Consider the following 21,008-nt stretch of genomic DNA (forward strand, 5'->3'; position numbering starts at 1 on the left):
GTTAACACCACTACTACTAAAGGTATTTCAGAGCATAGAAAAGGATGGAATACTCCCAAACTCATTCTATGAAGCCAGCATAAACCTGACAGCAAAACCTGATAAAAACACCACAAAAAAAGAAAATTACAGACCTATATCCCTCATGAACATGGACACAGAAATCCTCAACAAAATTCTAGCGAATAGAATTCAATAACATATCAAAACAATAATTCACCAAGATCAAGTGGGATTTATAGCAGGTGTGCAAGGATGGTTCAACATTAGAAAATCAATGTAATCCATCACATAAATAAAACAAAAGACAAGAACCATGTGATTTTATCAATTGATGCAGAAAAGGCATTTGACAAAGTCCAACACCCATTCATGATAAAAACTCTCAGCAAAATAGGAATAGAAGGGAAATTCCTCAACATAATTAAGGGCATTTATACAAAGCCAACAGCCAACATTATCCTAAATGGAGAGAGTCTGAAAGCATTCCCCTTGAGAACGGGAACTAGAGAAGGATGCCCTTTATCACCACTCTTCTTCAAATTGTGCTGGAGGTCCTAGCCAAAGCAATTAGCCTAGAAAGAAGAAATAAAGGGCATCCAAATTGGTAAGGAAGAAGTAAAATTAACTCTATTTGCAGATGATATGATCTTTTACACAGAAAACTCCAAAGAATACAAAAGAAAAGTACTGGAACTGATAGATTTCAGCAAAGTATCAGGATACAAGATAAACATACAAAATTCAGTTGGATTCCTCTACACAAACAAAGAGAACCTCGAAGACGAAATCACCAAATCAACACCATTTACAACAGCCCCCCAAAAGACAAAATACTTAGGAATATATCTAACCAGAGACATAAAAGACCTATACAATGAAAATTACAAGATGCTACTGCAAGAAACCAAAAGAGACCTGCATAAGTGGAAAAACATACCTTGCTCATGGATAGGAAGACTCAACATTGTGAAAATATCAACTCTACCCAAAGCGATCTACATACAATGCAATCCAAATCCAAATCACAATGGCATTTTTTAAGGAGATGGAGAAACAAATCACCAACTTCATATGGAAAAGGAAGAGGTCCCAGATAAGTAAACCATTACTGAAGAAGAACAAAATGGGAGGCCTCACACTACCTGATTTTAGAACCTATTATACCGCCAGAGTAGTCAAAACAGCCTGGTACTGGTACAACAACAGATACATAGACCAGTGGAACAGAATTGAGAATCCAGACATAAATTCATCCACCTATGAGCAGCTGATATTTGACAAAGGCCCAAAGCCATTAACTGGGGAAAAGCTAGTATCTTTAAAAAATGGTGCTGGCTAACTGGATATCCATCTGCAAAAAACTGAAACAAGACCCATACCTCACACCATGCACAAGGACTAACTGAAAATGGATCAAGGACCTAAACAGAAAATCTAAAACAATAAAGATCATGGCAGAAAAAATAGGGACAAAGCTAGGAGCCCTAATACATGGCATAAACACATTACAAACCATAAGTAACAACGCACAAACACCAGAAGAGAAACTAGATAACTGGGAGCTCCTAAAAATCAAACACTTACGCTCATCCAAAGACTTCACCAAAAGAGTAAAAAGACAACCTACAGACTGGGAAAAAATTTTTGGCTACAACAAATCGGATCAGCATCTAATCTCTAAAATCTACAAGATACTGCAAAACCTCAACAACAAAATGACAAATAACCCAATTAAAACATGGGCAAAGGATACTAACAGGCACTTTGCCAAAGAAGACATTCAGGCAGATAACAGACACATGAGGAAATGTTCATGATCATTAGCCATTAGAGAAATGCAAATCAAAACTACAATGAGATACCATCTCACCCCAATAAGGCTAACATTAATCTAAAAAACAAAATAGTAAATGTTGGAAAGGTTGTGGAGAGACTGGAACACTTATACACTGTTGGTGGGAATGTAAAACGGTACAATCACTTTGGAAATTGATTTGGCACTTCCTTAAAAAGCTAGAAATAGAAGTACCATATGATCTAGCAATCCCACTCCTTGGAATATATCCTAGAGAAATAAGAGCCGTCACACAAATAGATATATGCACACTCATGTTCACTGCAGCACTGTTCATGATAGCAAAAAGATGGAAACAACCCAGATGCCCATCAACAGAAGAAGAGATAAACAAATTATGGTATAGTCACACAATGGAATACTATGCAACGATAAAGAACGATGACTCTGAGAAACATAACATGGAGGAATCTGGAAGGCATTACGCTGAGTGAATTTAGTCGGTGGCAAAGGGACAAATATTGTATAAGACCACTATTATAAGAAGTCAAGAAAAGCTTTAAACAGAGAAGAAAGCATTCTTTAATGGTTATGAGGGTGGGGAGAGAGGAAGAGGGGTATTCACTAACTAGATAGCACACAAGGATTATCTTACATGAATGGAAAGACAATACACACTACAGGGGAGGTAAGCACAACTGGACTAAACCAAAAGCTAAGAAGTTTCCTGAATACAACCAAACACTTTCAGGGACAGAGTAGCAGGGGTGGGAGTCTGGGGACCATGGTTTCAGGGGACATCTAGGTCAATTGGCATAACAAAGTTTATTAAGAAAATGTTTTACATCCCGTTTTGCTGAGAGGTATCTGGGGACTTAAAATCTAGTGAGCGGCCATCTAAGATGCATCAATTGGTCCCAACCCACCTGGAGCAAAGGAGAATGAAGAACACCAAAGACACAAGGAAAATATTAACCCAAGAGACAGAAAGGGACACATAAACCAGAGACTCCATCATCCTGAGACCAGAAGAACTAGATGGTGCCCGGTTATCAGCAATGACGGCCCTGACAGAGAACACAACAGAGTCCCTGATGGTGCAGGAGAAAAGTGGGATGCAGAACTCAAACTCTAGTCAAAAGAAAGATCAGACTTAACGGTTTGACTGAGACTGGAGGGACGCCAGAAGACATGGCCCCCGGACTCTCTGTTAGCCCAAAGTTGAAATCATTCCCAAGGCCAACTCTTCAGACAAAGATTAGACTGGGCTACGAGACCTAAAATGATACTCATGAAGAATGTGCTTCTTAGCTCAAGTAGATACATGAGACTAAATGGACAGCTCCTGTCTGGAGGTGAGATGAGAAGGTAGAGAGGGTCAGCAGCTGGTTGAATGGACACAGGAAATCCGGGGTGGAAATGAGGAGTGTGCTGTCACAGTACAGGGAGAGCAACTAGGGTCACATAACAATGTGTATATAAATTTTTGTATGCGAAACTAACTTGAATTGTAAACTTTCTCTTAAAGCACAATTAAAAAAAATTATAGACCTGAAAGAAAAAGATCAGGCACAGAAGGAGGAAGTGCAGATGGGGCAAGATAGATGCCACGCCACATAAAAACTACCGAGGAACAGAAGCTGAAAAGAGATGAGGACTTTCCCCTAGAGACAAAAGAGAGACAGAGAGCCTTCCCCTAGAGCCTGTGCCTTGTGATAATGTGAGAAAATAAGTTTCTGTTTGTTAAAGTCATCCACTTGTGATATTTCTGTTACGGCAGCACTAGATAACTAAGATAGCATTTAAATCTTATAACTAAGTTGCAAAGTTCCTAGAAAACTGGACCCAGATAACCTGCCAGATTTAAGCAAATGAAAGAGGTTCTTCTTCCACTTAGACAGTGCTCCCTCTTGAAACTATCCTGACACGGAAGAATGAGGCAGAAATAGAAAAAGAGACAAAATAAGCAAGGAAGGATACAGTACAAAGCAAAAAATGGCTTTTCTCCACCTTGCTTGATCTATGTAACTTTTCTAATATGCCCCAATTGCAATTCAGCTGAATGGCAGCTTCAAGGACACTTCCAGAGATGGCGCTAAGACTCTGTCAGGTTATATGGCTTTAATCTGAGACAAGGAGTATCCTGAGCCCCTAGTAACTTCAGCAGCCACCTTACCAATCTGTTAGGTGTCAGTTTGACAACTTATGGAATCAGTCAAAAACAGGTGGTAGCTAACTGCCTGGGCTTCTTAGCAGAGGGGCAAAAAGGAAGGCAGAAAGAACACTACCGACCTCCCTCTGTGGGGTGAGAACCAAAGGCACTAGCTAGAGGAATTAAAGTGCCTGACAACAGATCAAAGACACAAATAGACCGAACTAAATTTATAAGTTAAAGTCCTAAAGTTACTCTTTTCTGAAAGTTTTCAGAATATTCCCAGTAATAGGCCTGCATTGCTACCTTGCTAGCCTATACTCCTTGACCCATTAGTCATATCTCTGAGTTCTTCTCACTTTCTGTAGCTCTAAGTGGTCTTGTAGGAGCCTCTCGGATGGGATTTTAAATGAGAGGGCTATGTAAATAGATCTCTCTTAAATGACTTCCATATCATAAAAGAAATTAAGTTCTGATACATGCTACAGCATGGATGAACCTTGAAAACCTCATGATGAGTGAAATAAGGAAGACACAAAAGGAAAAAAAGTGTCCATCAACAGAAGAGTAGATAAATAAAATGTGATATATATATATACACACACATACAATGCAATGGTATTCAGCCATAAAGAAAAATGAAGTTCTGATACATGCTACAACATGAATGAACCTTGAAAATATTATGCTGAGTCCAAAAGACTTCTGTATCTTCAGGAGTGATACTAAAATATTTTATACACCATACAGTAATATAAATTAATATATTAATCAATATATACATCAAAATCATTTAAGTAATCTCTTTTATTCTCTAAGTAAACTAAACTGTAACAAAACTGTTTACCAAGTGATATAAATTATAATGCAAATCACTCAGTTTACAAATCATTTGTTGATTTTTAGAAATTGTGGTATAATCTTCTGTCCACAGCAGTTGTTATTAGCTAAATGAATGCCCTTGTTTGAGCCATGACTTGACTTAGGAATCTGCAAATTCTTCTATCAACTTCCCCACTAAATTGCAGTTTGAATCTACTAGCTGCTACTTGGAAACCGTATGGGGCAGTTCTACTCTGTCCTATAGGGCCGCTATGAGTCGGAATCAACTGTGCGGCAGAGGGTTCTTTTTTTTTTTTCAGGTCCCTGGCGCTTTGTTGTAGCCAGCAAGAGTGGCTGGGTGCTGTCCATGCACCACCACCACCACCACCACACATTCCTGGATGCCAGCACCTCCTACCTGGCCTGGATCTGGACAGTCTGCACCTTGGCTCCTATTGGCAATGCCATCCCATCAACACTGAATCACTTTACAGCAGCAGTGAGATACCAGCTGCAACCCTCATCCCTGCTGCCACTGCCCTGTGGTTCACTCAAAGGCTAACCATATCAACTCCAGCATTGCTCCTAGGCTCTGCTCCTGCCTCTGCAGTCACCCAACAGGTAACATAATTAGCCTCGGGGTCTCAATAAGTTATACTATTTACCAAGGGGAATGAAAAATTTAACAACTAGCATGGCCTTAAAAATAATGGGCAACACCTGCCTAAAAGCAAAGATGAGATGGCAGGAAGGGATAAGAAAACTGGAAGAACGGACATGAGGAACTCGGGATGTAAAGGGAAAGTGGGAGAGTGCCGACACATTGCGGGGATTACAACCAACGTCACAAAACAATTTGTGTATAAATTTTTGAATGAGAAACTAATTTGCACTGTAAACTTTTACCTAAAACAATAAAATATATATACATACATATACATACTGCTGGCGCACTGGTTAAGAGTTTGGCTCCTAACCAAAAGGTTGGCAGTTTGAATCCACCAGCTCCTCCTTGGAAACCCTAAGGGGCAGTTCTACTCCTATCCTACAGGGTTGCTATGAGTCGGAATCGACTCAATGGCAACGGGTTTGAGTTTTTACACTGGCATATACTGGCTGAGTATCTCCAAACTGACTGCTTCTTGGTGGTTTTTTATGCATGCAGTGATTTCCTACTTTTAATACATGGCAGTTCCACCTTCTCCTGAAATCTTCTTGTAGGGCCCACTATCTTTGGTGCCTGTCCACAGGTTTCAAAATATCTCACATGGAGTCCAAATTTTCCATAGAAAAGTAACTTAAAGGAGAGTTTGCTATTCCCAGAGACTATTTCTCCTCACTCCCAAATTCTGCAGCAGTGGTAGGGGTGGCACCTGGCCATACAAAGAAAGAAGTACAGCCAAGAGTGGAAATTAGTTGGTTGGGTTTTCCTACCTGTTAGTGCTCCAGGCAAGACTTTTTTTTTTTTTTGGGGGGGGGGGGGATAAGCACCTTTCCCCATCATTACTTTACCTACAGCACTCATACACAGATATAAAATTGTTTCATTTCTGACCCAGATTCTGGCTTTGAGTATTAAGTCTTTCTACACTCCATATTTCTTCATATTTCAGCAGGAGGATTATAAACTTATCTGAAATGGTAGAAATTCATTTTGCTTTCCATTTCTTATTCTGCTGTATGCTGTTGAAAAGCAGTACATAATGAGACGTGCAAGCAGCAACCTGGCCTGATGCCCAGCTGGGAGCAGATAAGTTCACCTAAAAAGGATTTGATGCTCCAAATACCAAAAACTAGAAACAGAGTTGGAAGTAGGGGGAGGAAGATCTGGAAATGTCCCCATGGGTAGTCATGAAGAAAGTGAATTCAGCCTGAGGGTGGGACCTTCTGCCCAGCCTCTGTCAGCTTGATGCCTCATTATCTTCTCCATCTTCCCCAACCTCAGGACATTCAATTAGGGAGCAGGTAGAAAAAGCAACTGAGAAAGCAAGGCAATACAAAAACTCTTTTGAGGGTAAACTTGGGAACTACAGAAGGAGGATTTTTAAAACATGTACTGCATGTTCACTGGCTAGGAACGGGGGTGTCTGGGTGGACAGATACATACCTGTAACTCTATAGTACTTCCTGAACACAGAATCTTATCACGTCATCCCCACCTTCACATGCTCTCCATTATCTACTTAATCTCAAGCAATCTTTTTCTCTACTCTTCTACTATTTCTTCATGTACTGTATACTCCAGCCCCCCTAAATTACATTCTATTCTCCAAACATGCCACACTTACAAGCCTCCAAGCCTTTGAACATGCTGGCCTCCCACTCTTCTATATGGAAACTTCTACTGTTTCTTCATGACTCAGGTCAAATGCCACCTCCTGTGATATCTTCTCTGATCCGCTAGTCAACATTAGTCACTCCTGCACTCCAACAGCACTTTATACAAATCTTCCCTTTGTCACTTATCACAGTTATGGTTAAGAGCAAAGCTCTGGGGTCAAAGAGACTTAAGTTTGAATCTTGTTATACAACTTGCTAGGTGTGCAACTGTGGCAGCCAGCCTCCAAGAGGGTCCCCAATGATCCTCACACCTCCTAGTAGTCACAACCTTGTGTAGTCCCTTCCCATACTGTATCAGGGTTGCCTGTGTGACGAATAGAACATAAGAGAAGCAATGGTGTGTCACTTGAGATTAGATTATAAAAGTCTATGGTTTCCATCTTGCACTCTCACTCTTCCTCTCTTTACCTCTTAAGATTATTTGCTTTGGGGGAAGCCAGCTGCCATGTTGAGCAACGCTATGGAGAGGCCCGTGTTGCAAGGAACTGATGTCTGTCAATAACCGTGTTAAGTGAGCTTGGAAGCAGATTCTCCAGCCCTAGTCAAGCCTCAGATGCCTGCAGCCCCAGTTAACACCATGATTGCAGCCTCAGGAAAGACCATGAGCCAAAACCACCCAGCTAAGCTAATTCTGAATTCCTGACCCACAGAAACTGTGAAATAATAAATGTTTGCTTTAAACCACTAAGTTTTGGGGTAATCTGTTATGCAGCAATAGATAATTAATTCACCTGAGAAAGGATGGTAATAGCCTAGGATTCATAAGAAGGAGATTTGGGCTCAAGTCCAGGCAATGATGCTTACTAACAGAATAATCCTGGGCAAGGCACTTAATCTTCTGAGCCTCAGTTTCCTTCCTTGTACAATGAGAAAACTGAGACTACAGTAATATACTACAAAACAAAGAGTATATCCTAATACTAGAACATAAGATAATTAAGCCAGAAATCAGTTTGTAGTAAAAATAAATCTGATCAGATAAGTGATATAAAAAGCAGCTTTTCATGGTCTTTGAATTTGAAATAAGGATCAGACTTAACTTCTGTAACACCCAAAAGATATGAAAAAATGCAAAGTGTAACCTACTTACCTAAAATTAAAATTTATATCATTATTTCCGACCTAGAAAACTAAGATTATATAGTCTACAAGCCACCTAAAAAGCTGGAGGCCTACTCTTGTTCAGAGTAAAACACTTGACACCTCCCTAGACCCCCAGCCTGGCATTGGAATGAAGTATGCTGAGTTTGCTGTGCACCAAACTGCCCTCTTGCCAAAACAAAAATGGAGGTACCAGTTCTGTTGTCAGACTCAATTTAGATGCTTTTTAAGGAATAAAGATAATGTACATGTCTGGGATCACACTAATGTGATGCAGCTGTTCTTGAGCATTAGCATTAAAGATAAGATGAATACAGAAATGTCAAAGAGGCGAGAAAGCCTAAATACTTAACCTTTATTAAAATATGACAATTTTCAGTTGCCTCTATTTCTACTCTCTGTAAAAAATTGTGATGGACACTCAGATCTCCTTAGGAGACAGGAATCTTCCAGCCAGGCCACTATATTCATAGTCTATCCAGTTAGCCAGGTTCTAGCTAGGCTGCTAGGACCATGGAGGCTAAGAATGGACCAGAAGCTCTCTGACCTCACCTTACCTTCTAAGTACTGCTGACTACTGTGACACCAAAGCCCAGGATGACTAAGTGGTCTACTGGTATGCTATATCTTTGGATTACAATGGCTCCCCATGATTACTGCTTCAATACATCAGTCCTGCTCTTCATGCAGTATTTATAAAAGCGATACTGAAGATAGGTACAGAATCCAAACTGTAATTTGTACTTTTCCCCCTGTAATTTGTACTTTTCCCCCTTCTGTAAAGATATACAAATTCAGGCCATACATTGTTCCCTGACACTTCCCCACACACACAAATGTATCTTTCTTGAAGTGACATATATAAAGAAATCTTGTGTGACTGTAAAATTTTATGTCACTCAATTCTATAAAATAGATTTTCACACATTGAACGGACCATGTTACTTACACGTAGAGATCCATAGGAAACTCCTTCATCATGTGTGTTACAATAAACTCTACCATCAAGTCTGAAAGGGGAAAGGAGAAAAATTAGATCAATCAGAACTGAGTTAGAAAAAAGCCTCTGAGTACACCTTGCACTCATGTTGAATGGCATCCACTAACCACACCTGTATTCACACACAGTTAAATTTATTTTATATAAGGCTCTTTTTGCAACACTGTTCACCACTTGCCACCTGAAAAGTAACAGGAAAATTAGTTTGCCCTCTTACTTCCCTAAGAATACCTTGACCTGCCAATAAACTTAGATTCAAGGAAGATTTCATTTTACACATACTTCATACTATGGCACTTATGTAAAATACTAGAGGGAAATCATACTCTAAGAACAGAGCTATGAGGTAAAAATTACAGATCACATCTGTGTGACCAGAGACTCGGTTCTAAAGCTATGTCAGTCTACCTCATCTCACTATCACACTCAGTTTGACAGATACTGACTGAAGGTCTGTGGGGTTCTGGGTCAGGAGAGGCTTATTATTTAGTCTTAATTACCAGGGCTGAATATCCAAGTGAAATGCGATTAAAAGTTCAGATAATTCCCCTGAGAAAAATGCAGAATTATGGGCAGATAAAATTAGCCAAGATATAGCCTTCTATCTGTCGGCTCTGTCAGCCTCATCGAAGCTTTATTTACTCAGAGGAAGTTTGTATGTCTGAACCTTGAACTTCAAGCCTCCTGACCAGCTAACACATCAATCTGGACAAAGAAAAGGAGGAAAGAATCTGAAATCTTGATCAAGAATGACATGTTTTACAAATTTAAATTATGCATCAAACTTAGTCATAGACATTTATCTCTCTGGAAAGATCTTTTTCTTTGAACAACAATGCCTTTGTATTGACCACTTTTATTCACTGGAGTTGTTTTAACAAACGTAACAATAAGCATAGTTTCTTAGGCCAGAGAAGAAACATAGCTAGTAACTTCTTCTTGAAGGAAGAAGCACATCAACCAAGATTTATCCCTCATCTTAATCATGAAAAACTGTAACTATCTTGGAAAAATGACAATTTTGATGATACTCACTCACCCAGTACTGCACACACTAAAGGTCGGCAGGGAAGATTCTTGTCTGCTGCCTTCTTCCTGTGTCTCATAGGCTTCATTCACAAAAAAAGAAATTAGTAGACACCTTAACTGTCACACAATGGCTCGTTATCATTCTTCTCATGCAAATAAAATGACTACTACAGAGATGCTACCTTTTCTTTTTTTCTAGTGGTGGGGGTGGGGTGGGGCAGGGAGAACTTGTAAATGCTTCTCAGTTATCAATGCAGGCCTGTGACAAAAACATAATTCATAGCAAGACAACAGCCCCAAAGGGTACTAAAGCATACTATCAAAGGAAAGCTGTTGTTTTTACTTAGATTTTATCTATACAAGTGACATTACTAACTATAAGAGAGATACACTGGTATTTTTTCTTTGATAATAAAATAATTAAGGAAAAAAAGAGGAGGAGGTGATGGCAGCAGGTGTGGAGGCAGCCAACAGTAGCAGGAGCAAAAAACAAAAGAAACTTTCAAACCTAAACTTCAATATGCTATTTTTGAACATATCTCCAGGCTTTAGGAAATTCCCTAAATCTTCATATTCTATTTCCTCTACCTCGCAGATGAATATATCAAAGTAGTATCTAGTCTTAACCAATAAAAAATCATACTACCTTTTGAAGACAAAAGGCTTAGACCCATCTTCTTACTGAAACCTATGTTACAGATACATTTCCAATATTTCTGTCATGACTATATAGTTGTGGATCTTTCCATCCTCTCTTGAGTAAGAAACAGCTTCGTGACACAGAAAAAAATCTCAATAACAGGCATGGGTCTATTAAACAGCAAAGTCAAGCAAGAGCCCCGTGGCACAACTTTTCCACTGACATTTGTTCTAGCAGAATCAATTTTATCCTCCCCTCAGCCCCTGCCAACATACACACACACACACACACACACACACACACACACACACACAATTTCCTCTAAAAAAAAAACAAGAAGCAAAAGTCACACCTACCATTCTATGTAAGTTTACTCGAAAATTCATGTTGTCATCATGCAAAAATGCATTGGCATACTGATCCTAATAAAAACAGAAAAAGTAAGGAGTGAGAGCTACAGTTAGGAAACTCAGTTTGGAAACTATGACATCTCCTACAAATCCTTCGGCTTTAAGAACTACTTTCAAGATCAGTTAGAAAGCTACCGGGATGTGCCTAGAGCTTTTATGTCAAATTTACTTAAGCCAGGAGATTTTATTTGGATGTAATTTCTCAGTGTATCTAACTGGTCAAAAATCTCTAAGCAAATTACAATGATAAAAATTAAGACACAGGGACTTGAGGCAAAGGCTGAGAGGAGTCTGTTTTCCTATTTTCTCTTCCTACCCATCTGCCTGAGGTGCCAGCTCTGTTTGTGACAGCTTGAAGGTTTTTATAGGGGCTGCAGGATGTGTGTGCAGGCTCCACATGAGGCTCTATGAATAAGAAAGGTCTGTGTTCTGCTGGGAATGGGCTCAGCACAGCGGGAAAGAACTGCTACACAGGCTACATTGCAGCAGGCAAGACCCTGTTTATCCCTGACTTTGCTGAAAACTGATGGAAAATCAAAAACCTCTCACCATGGATTGGTAATAAACATCCCTTGGCCCTTTCCCAACACTTTTGTGAAGATGTGACATGCCTACAGACTCCAATTACTAGGAACTATTACAATTTATGTAAAACAACTTCTTTAAAAGATCTTCTTAGAAAGATTTTTGAAAAGCAATTACACTAGGCCCACTTCTAATAAGTAGCTCTTCTATAACTAGCTACCCCTAACCTTGTGAAAAGTAGGTCATCTTTTCAGAGAACATAAAAGGGAAAAGACTGAGAGAGATCTAGACTCTATATGGACCACCTTTACTATTTTTCTTAAGAGAGAAAAGAGGAGAGTAAGAAACGGTGAAAGGAGAGGTTGAAGCTATAACGTCAGCTCTAAACTGTCCCAAGTTCTGTCACACTTGCATTCCAACAAGATCCAGGGTGAGACAATTTAATTAAACCAGCCAAAGGTGCTACCCTACAAAACCAAAGCACCTCTTTTTCTCCCCCTGTAGCTCTTGTTCTTTACCAAAATGCAACTAGCCCAACTTTACAGAGTTTATGACTCCCCTCTCTGGTTTTCTCTCCACTCCCCCACAGGAAACCTAAGCTCCTTTTTTTTTAATTTGCTAAATGCAAAAGACCTAACATGAACAACTTCAAAGGGCAGGGTTTTTTTCCTAAAGAGGTGTAAATGTCTTGTTTAAAACTTTTAAGAGCCAAATCTTCCAGTTCTTGATTATAAAAACCGAAACCAAACCACTGCTGTCGAGTCGATTCCGGCTCACAGAGACCCTATAGGACAGAGAAGAACTGCCCCACAGAGTTTCCAAAGAGCAGTGGGTGGATTCGAACTGCCAACCTTTTGGTTAGCAGCCTGAACTCTTAACCACTGCGCCACCAGGGCTCCTTCTTGATTACAGCAGTTGTTAGACGAATTAATAATGAATTGTGATATGATAAATACTGAGTCTCTACTATGTGCCAAGCACTGAGAATACAGTGGTGAAGGAGACAAAGCCTCCGTGTCAGAGCTTATATTCTTGTGAGAGGAAACAGACAATACAAAGGGGGAAGAGCTTCTCTCCCAAGATTTAGGACCGTGAAGTCAACAGACAGGAACTGGGGAAAAATGGCAGGAAAAGATAGAACTCGATAAGACATTAGCTAATATCAGAAGACCTACCTCTGCAATACATGTAAGGATAATCAAACAGAGTTTGCCACTGTGAAGCCGGTGCTCATCTGTAAAGAAAAAAATATATTCTTCTTTGTAAATCATGCAGACCATGTTTCTATAGAGAATACAGAGGTGCATCATAAAAAAGAATATTCTAACTTTCTCTCCCCACAAAATTCATGAATGAAAATCAACGGACTGCTAGAGTACTTCTTGCTCCCTTTCTAGGCAAAAGAATTTCCCACAAAATTTTATCCTTAAGTATCCTGGTAGTCTGATGAAGAGCTGACCAGCTTCTTGAGAGCCACCTAATCCTTGAAATGGTTCCTATTGTCATGGCTCAAATCACTTTCAGACCAGCCCTTTGCTTCTAAATGATCAGGTCCATTCCCTTTCCCACCCCACCCCATCCACCAGCTATAAGCACCACCATCTATACCCACCTACTACAAAGTCTAGAACCGTTTCGTAACTGTTGACAGCAATGGAATCAGAGAGAAATTAGAACTTCTAACTGGAGACCAGGGTCCAGCCTATGCTTCTGCCTGCACTGTGCACATTACTTATGACCTGGAAAGCCGTGAACTCTTAATCATTTTTCTTCTGCCGAAGTTATTCCCTCAACAAATACTTACTTAGAATCAACTATATGGCAGGCACTATCATAGGTGCTAGAGATATAGCACTGAACAGACAAGGTCCCTGGTCTCCCAGAATTCACACTCTAGTTATTAAAAAAGGAAAAAGGCAACCTCAATAGCTGGGCTCTAAGCACGCAAACAAAAGGCCAAGAAAAAGCTACTCTATCACTGCCAATTACCAAAACCATCAAAGCTTATTTACTTTCCAGGAACTCTATGGGTGAGTGGGTGGGAGTGGAGGTAAGAGGGCCATGCCAGTATATCCAAAACAGACAAATCGCTCATGACATTTCAGATTAGATTTGACAAGGTCCAGGTTGAGGTCCGTTCCAGGAAAAAAACACCTATTAACAGAGTAGAGTGCTGTAGAAGTTAGCCAGTAGTACTCATCCCGACATTGACCTGCTTCTTCATCAAAGATAGAATCTATCAACTAAAACTTGACAATCAGAATGGGGTGTTTGTGTTGTGGGGAAGTGGTGGTGGGAAGGTTGCAGTCCAGAAATAATTTGCCTCTTCTCAGAGATAAAAACAAACAAACAAACAAAAAAAAAAACCGTTGCCATCAAGTCTATTTCGACTCATAGCAACCCTACAGACACTGCAAAAAGAGTAACGACAAAGATTAGACAGGTCTATAAAACAAAACGAGAATAAATGGGCACACCAGCCTAGGGGCAAGGACTAGAAGGCAGGAGGGGGCTGAAAGGCTGGTAATAAAGAACCCAAGGTCGAAAAGGGAGAGTGTTGACATGTTCTGGGGTTGGTAACCAATGTCACAAAACAATAAGTGTACTAACTGTTTAATGAGAAGCTAGTCTGTTCTTTAAACCTTCATCTAAAGTACAATCAAAAAAAAAAAAAGAAAGAATTTGTCTAAAACAAACAAACAAAAAAAAGGTGCAATGAGGTAGTAAGCTATAGGGAGTGTCCTATCCGACTTTTTTACGTCAGAGCCCCTAGGCAGTCAGAAGAGCAAGAAAATGCCCCTGCCTAGGCAAAATTAGATTCTACCTATCCATGGCCACAGAGTTTCTCTGGCACTAACTTTCCTTTTCCCAAAAGCTGATGAGCAACTCCCACAGAAAAGCCTGCAGCTATCTCTCCACTTTAAGAAACAAAAAAATTTCCAGAAGAAAATTGTTTCTGAAAAGTAAGGTACATTTCATTACAAACATGTTTTTAATTCGGAAAAGCACAAAAAGACAATGAAAACCTATTTTAATCATACCACCCAGATAGCAAAACTGTTAAGACTTCAGTGTATCAACTTTTAAGTCTATGCATAAATATATATACATACATTTTTAAATTTTTGCCTAATACTTTTTTTTAAAGGTTGAGCATAAACTCCTTTAAGGTGACAACACCAAAGTCAGAAGAACCTAAGAAAAAAAGCTTTAAAAGCAGTGCCAAATCAAAGGAATGATAAACACAAAATTCTGGAAAATAGAGAAGACAGGTGACTTGGAAGGGGACACAAAGGGAGCTTCAACAGCATTAATAATGTTCTATTTTTTGAAGTTGGGTGGTAGGTTCACATATGTTCATTTCATTATACTTCATAACTTATGCTATTTATTATACTTACTATAAAAACTTTATATAAACTTACTATACACACCTATTAAAAGTATCTTTCTATAGGTATCAAATGATGGATACATAATAAAGAAGAAAAAGATAATATCCTGAGCAGGAAAAAGCAGAGCCAAGAAAAAGTTGCTTTCATTGCTCCTAAAAACATAATGAGATCCAAGGCATGCAGCAAGTTAAGAGCCTAACAGACAAGAAGAGAGCTGCGTCAATGAAGCCACACAAGAGCCGTTTCTGAAATTAACTCTTTGCCATACTCAATCTTGCCCTTGTTACATTTAGGCTGCCTGTGGGCAAAGACCTGCCCCAGCCTGAGTTTAGAGACATTGTCTGAGTCCACCCAATCAGCCCTCAATTTTGCCTTCCATTATATGGATGGTTAAGCGACCAGGACAAAGAGGCTTATGTAACCATTAACACTACACATGAGTTTCAAGGGCCTCAATTTACTGTGTTATATCAAGCAAAGCTAAAAGTTCATTTTCTGGGTCACATCTATGACTCCGTGGTTGCTGCAATATTTCTAGAGAAAAAAAAAAATGTTACCCATTTCCATAAAGGGGAGCAATGGCCTCAGGAAACTCTGATACACAAGAGTCTTATTATCCTTGCCTGCCAGATCTCACTTGCCAAGTCTCAGAGGTTCAGCCATCTCTGTAGCTCCCAATGGACTGTTCTATGTTAGGAGTTAGTGACATGGACTACTTACATCTATCTTGTCCCTGTATAGAGTTCTTTCTTGAAATAGCACACTCACAGAACATGAGCGAAGAAAAGGGTCAAACAATGCAAGGCAGAAGTCTCCAAGAGCTAATGCAGTATGTCTGAGTGTAACAAGGCTTAGACTCTGCCCACCCAGGCTACTTTCAGCTCTGGCAATCTTTCATTCCCCATATTTATCCTTTATTTAGCTTTCCTATCTTTCTGTTCTAATGTTTCCAAAGCCCCCAAATGCTGGTATTCCCCTGCTACATAGCTCTTGCTTTTTAGCTGCATTCTGGAATTCCTGAAAACTCTCATATCAGAAACCTACCTACCCCACTTGGCAAATCAGATCCTTCTAACATATACCTTACCCCTCAGGAATAAAGCACCTTACCCCTCAGGAATAAAGCACCTATCAAGAGATTAGTCTCTCCTCATGGAAAGTAAGATGGCAAAAACAACAGTATGTTTAGCAATTTTGCCTCTACAGTGGAACTGTTTTTTCAGTTATCTTAGAATCTGAAGCTTGTCCATGGATCATAATTTAAGAACTCAAACTTCTGCTATTGAGCAGACAGAACACATAGTTCCTAAAATAAGATGTAAAGATTCTTCTTCCAACCAACCAAAACCAAATCCACTGCCATCGAGTCAATTCTGACTCATAGTGACCCTACAGGACAGAGCAGAACTGCCCTACAGAGCTTCCGAGGCTGTAATCTTTACAGAAGCAAATTGTCACATCTTTCTCCCACAGAGCGGCTGGTGGGTTCAAATCACCAAATTTTCAGTTAGCAGCCAACCTCTTAAGCACTGTGCCACCAGGGTCCTTTCTTCTTCCAAAGGAGTTACAAAGGAAGAATATACATCAAATTGTTAAGAGTGATTAACTTTATGCAGCTTAATGACAAAGGACTTTCACTTTCTAAGTAAACCATTGCCAGTATGTTTTAATTTTTAATGCATAATATTTCAATTATTTTTGTAATTAGGAAAAAAAAATCCTTCTAAATGAGAGAAGCCCACTGGATCAACCTGTAGGTACCAAATAAAGTGCTAATAAAAAATGTTCATCAAAATGCTAGGTAGCCAGCAAAATGGCACCATCAGTGTTGCTGAGCCCCTTCTCCTGGCTGCTGGCCCTGGCCCAGCTCTGTAGCAGCCTTTCAGCACAAAGTTCTACATTTGAGAACCACTGAACAGCAAATCTGACTGGCTAAAAGTTGGAATGCCCTTGGGTACCACCATCTTCCTGTGAGTCTATCTCACCAAACAACATAATGAAGATGTTTTAAGAGTATAAAAAAAGACATGGGTTGGAATAAACTATTGAAATACTAATAATAGTGTGTTCCAAATAGTGATTATAGCATGCCTTAGGTTGAGTTCTCTAGAGAAGTGAAACCAGTGAGCGTATACATATATACGTATAGAGAGATTTATCTCAAGGAAATGGCTCACGGGGTTGCAGATGCTGACAAGTCCCAAATCTGTGGCCCAAGCGTCAGGCTGGAGGCTTCTCTTGACTCATGTAGCTAACGGGGATGATAAACCCAAGATCAGCAGGTCAGATGGCAGGCTGCTGGCTCACAGGCTGCAGAGGCTGACGAATCCTAAGATCAGCAGCTAAGCTGCTAGCTCAAGTCCCAAGAACTGGAAGTCAGATGATGATGAGCCAGATGCAGGATCCAGAGGGAGAGCCTTGCTGGAACATCCATTTCTATACTGGAGGGAAGCCACACCCCAAAGGAAACTCCCTTTTAATTAACTGGTTGCTCATAGCAGATCTCATGGAGCTGATTACATCATTATAACTGCCAAATTACATCGTTACATAACTGCCAAACTACATCAGAACTGCCAAACCACTGAGATTCACAGCCCAGCCAACTTGATACACAACCTTAACCATCACAGTCCATCCCTTGTCAACTTGGCACCTCCTTAAACCATACACAATCTCTAAAAAAAGACAATTACAAAGTCATACTTGTGCCTAACATGATACAATTAACATGCATACAACTAAAAATGCACTAACCCCGTCTACATCTTATATTTTATAAGAAAACAAAAATATTTGATGCACACATACAAGAAAGAAATATAACAATTACAATCCTCATTTTCTGCAATTGGTCACACGGTTGTAGCTGGTATTTATAACTACCTTCTTCCGACACCCATTCCATATTCCTTTTACCCTCAGCAAGCACCTCAGATGGTCGTGGTTCTTTGTCTGGTGGGGTGACCCAAACCCAAACCTTCATTCCTGAAGGGTATGGGCCATTAGAAGTCATGTCGGAATTGGGTTGCTGTAGTTTTCCATTGACTTTAATCCCAGCACGGTAGTACTAAGAGAAGCCCTAAGGGATCTCCTGAATTCCAGACATACACTTCTTTATCTCCACTATGTAATATCAATCCAATTACCTTTCATAATCAGAATCAATCACATCAGCCAATACAGTAACTCCCTTCTTTGCCTGTTGATCCAGAGCATGAGAAGCCATGAGGAGCCAACAGTTTCCAGGTGGCATTCTTAACTTCCAATTCAATGGAATCGGTGATATGTTTCCAGGCAGAAGCATTCCTCACTTTGGAACTCTAGACCCACAGAGCATAGGTTCGCGGGGACAGGAAGCAAAAATTTCACAAGTGGGTCACTCGGGGTAATAGGGAGTGGTGCAACTCCCATTTCTACCTCTTAATTCCTGGACTCATGAATCCTGGCTATGGGAGAAACAGTACCATATATTGGATGCTGGTTTAGAGTATATACAGCCTCCTGGAGAACACTGCCACAACCCTGCAAGGTACTGCCACCTAGCTGGTGCTGTAATTGTGTCTTTAGAAAGCCATTCCATCGTTCTATCAAGCCAGCTGCTTCAGGATGATGGGGAACATGGTAAGACCAGTGAATCCCATGAGCACGGGCCTATGGCCACACTTCATTTGCTGTGAAGTGAGTCCTTGGATCCGAGGCGATGCTATGTGGGATACCATGACAACAGATAAGGCATTCTGTGAGTCTATGGATGGTAGTTTTGGTAGAGGCACTGCATACAAGAAAGACAAGTTTGTATAGAGTAAGTGTCTACTCCAGTAAGAACAAAACACACCCTTTCCCATGATGGAAGTGGTCGAATAGAATCAACCTATTACCAGGTTGCTGGCTGATCACCTCAAGGAATGGTGCCATATCGGGAACTCAGTGTTGGTCTCTGCTACTGGCAGATTTGGCACTCAGCAGTGGCTGTAGCCAAGTCGGCCTTGGTGAACGGAAGTCCCATGTTGCTGAACCTATGATCTCCATCCCTGCCACCATGGCCACTTTGTTCATGAGCCCATTGGGCAATGACAGGAGTGGCTGGGGAAAGAGGATGACTAGTTCCCACGGAATGTATCATCCTATTCACTTGATTGTTAAAATCCTCCTCTGCTGAGGTCACCCTTTGGTGAGCATTCACATAAGGCACAAATATCTTCACTTCTTTGGCCCATTCAGAGAGGTCTATCCACATTAACTCTTCCTTATACTACCCTGTCACCCATTTTCCAATCACGTTCCTTCCAAGTCCCTGACCATCCAGCCAAACCACTGACCACAGCCCATGAATCAGTACATAATCACACATCTGGCCATTTCTCCTTCCAAGCAAAATGAACAACTAGGTGCACTGCTCAAAGTTCTGTCCACTGGGAGGATTTCTCCTCACCACTGTCCTTCACTGAGGCCCCAGAAAGGGGTTTTAGTGCTGCTGCTGTCCATTTTCGAGTGCTGCCTACATGAGTATCGCACAGAACCATCTGTAAACCAGGCACAAGTTTTCTCTTTCTTAGTCAGCTGATCATAAGCAACTCTCCTTGAGGAAGTATCCCACTCCTGGTACTGAGTGTCTTAGGCTGGGTTCTCTAGAGAAGCAAAACCAGTGAATATATATATAGAGAGAGAGAGAAATTTATCTCAGGGAAATGAGATAAATGAGTCCCAAGAACTGGAAGTCAGGTGGTGATGAACCAGATGCAGGATCCAGAGTGAGAGCCCTGCTGGAATATCCATTTATATACTGGAGGGAAGCTACACCCCAAGGAAACTCCCTTTCAACTGATTGGTTGCTCATAGCAGATCTCATCATGGAATTGATTACATCATTACATAGCTGCCAAACCACTGAGATTCATGGCCCAGCCAAGTTGCCACACAACTTTAATCATCACACAGCAGTACCTCTGGATTCATCAATCTTTTGATTATAAATATGAGAAAAAGTTATATGTGAATACATACATCAGCATTTGTGTTGCATCATTAAATGAAAAAATAAAAATGCTTCTGTATTCTTTAAAAAATGCTAGGTGCAGTTAAAAAACATCAGTTATAAAAAAAATTTTTGGGACAACTAGGGAAATCTGGATATGGAATGAATATTACATGATATTCAAGAATTATTGTTGATTTTCTTAGATATGATAATGGCATTCTGGGTATCTAGGAAAATGTCTTTAATTTTAGGAAATACATGCTAAAATACTTAGGTGTGAGGTACAGTGGTACATGCAACTGACTAAAATGATTCGGCCAAATTAACAACAGCAACAACACACAGAAAGAAATTTAGAGACAAATCAAATATGGAAAATGTTAATAAGCATATGTCCAATCACTGTATGAACCTTTCAATTTCTCATTAAAAGAAAATAAGGGGGAAGGGGGGGATAAAAAAAATGCTAGCTCAGTGTCATCATGAAATAAAAATATTACTTCCATGGAATCTTAAAACTGGGATATATACTGGATATAATTTGTTAGGTCTCCTCCCAATCCCTTCTCACTCCTAGCCCAACTATTCCACTACATTACTATCAATTAAAGGACCACAGAAAAATCATAAAAAGAGGAAGAATAGGAAGTCAGGCAGAAAAAACTCAGACTTTTCCAACATCCAGTCCTCTCCCACGTCTACTCTGCATTTCTGGGATAGGTATTGACACTTCTATTTTAAGTGTTAAGGAACACAGTCCCTCTGAATCTCACTTCTTCCTACTGTACTCTGTACAAGTTCTCTAATTCTCACCA

The 21,008-nt window shown here is 40.1% G+C and overlaps 1 protein-coding gene and 1 pseudogene across 7 annotated transcripts in view; one reads left to right on the forward strand and one right to left on the reverse strand.

Moving 5' to 3' along the window:
* ARMH3 (armadillo like helical domain containing 3) overlaps positions 1-21,008 on the reverse strand; it is a 207,615-nt gene that overhangs the window by 141,003 nt on the left and 45,604 nt on the right. For all 7 annotated transcript variants that reach the window (XR_002825655.1, XM_004370069.2, XM_023740974.1 and 4 more), the window contains 4 exons: positions 12,993-13,051; positions 11,239-11,304; positions 10,253-10,322; positions 9,163-9,223 (listed from right to left, as the gene is read on the reverse strand). Coding sequence is in view for 6 of the 7 variants with exons in the window: in XM_004370069.2 (XP_004370126.1) it covers positions 9,163-9,223; positions 10,253-10,322; positions 11,239-11,304; positions 12,993-13,051 (256 nt within the window). In the remaining variant the exon portion in view is untranslated. The remainder of the gene's footprint in view (positions 1-9,162; positions 9,224-10,252; positions 10,323-11,238; positions 11,305-12,992; positions 13,052-21,008) is intronic.
* On the forward strand, positions 16,683-17,428 carry LOC111822390 (NADH dehydrogenase [ubiquinone] 1 subunit C1, mitochondrial-like; annotated as a pseudogene).

Source organism: Trichechus manatus, unplaced genomic scaffold, assembly GCF_000243295.1.
Source record: "Trichechus manatus latirostris isolate Lorelei unplaced genomic scaffold, TriManLat1.0 scaffold00007, whole genome shotgun sequence".
Lineage (NCBI taxonomy): Eukaryota > Metazoa > Chordata > Mammalia > Sirenia > Trichechidae > Trichechus > Trichechus manatus.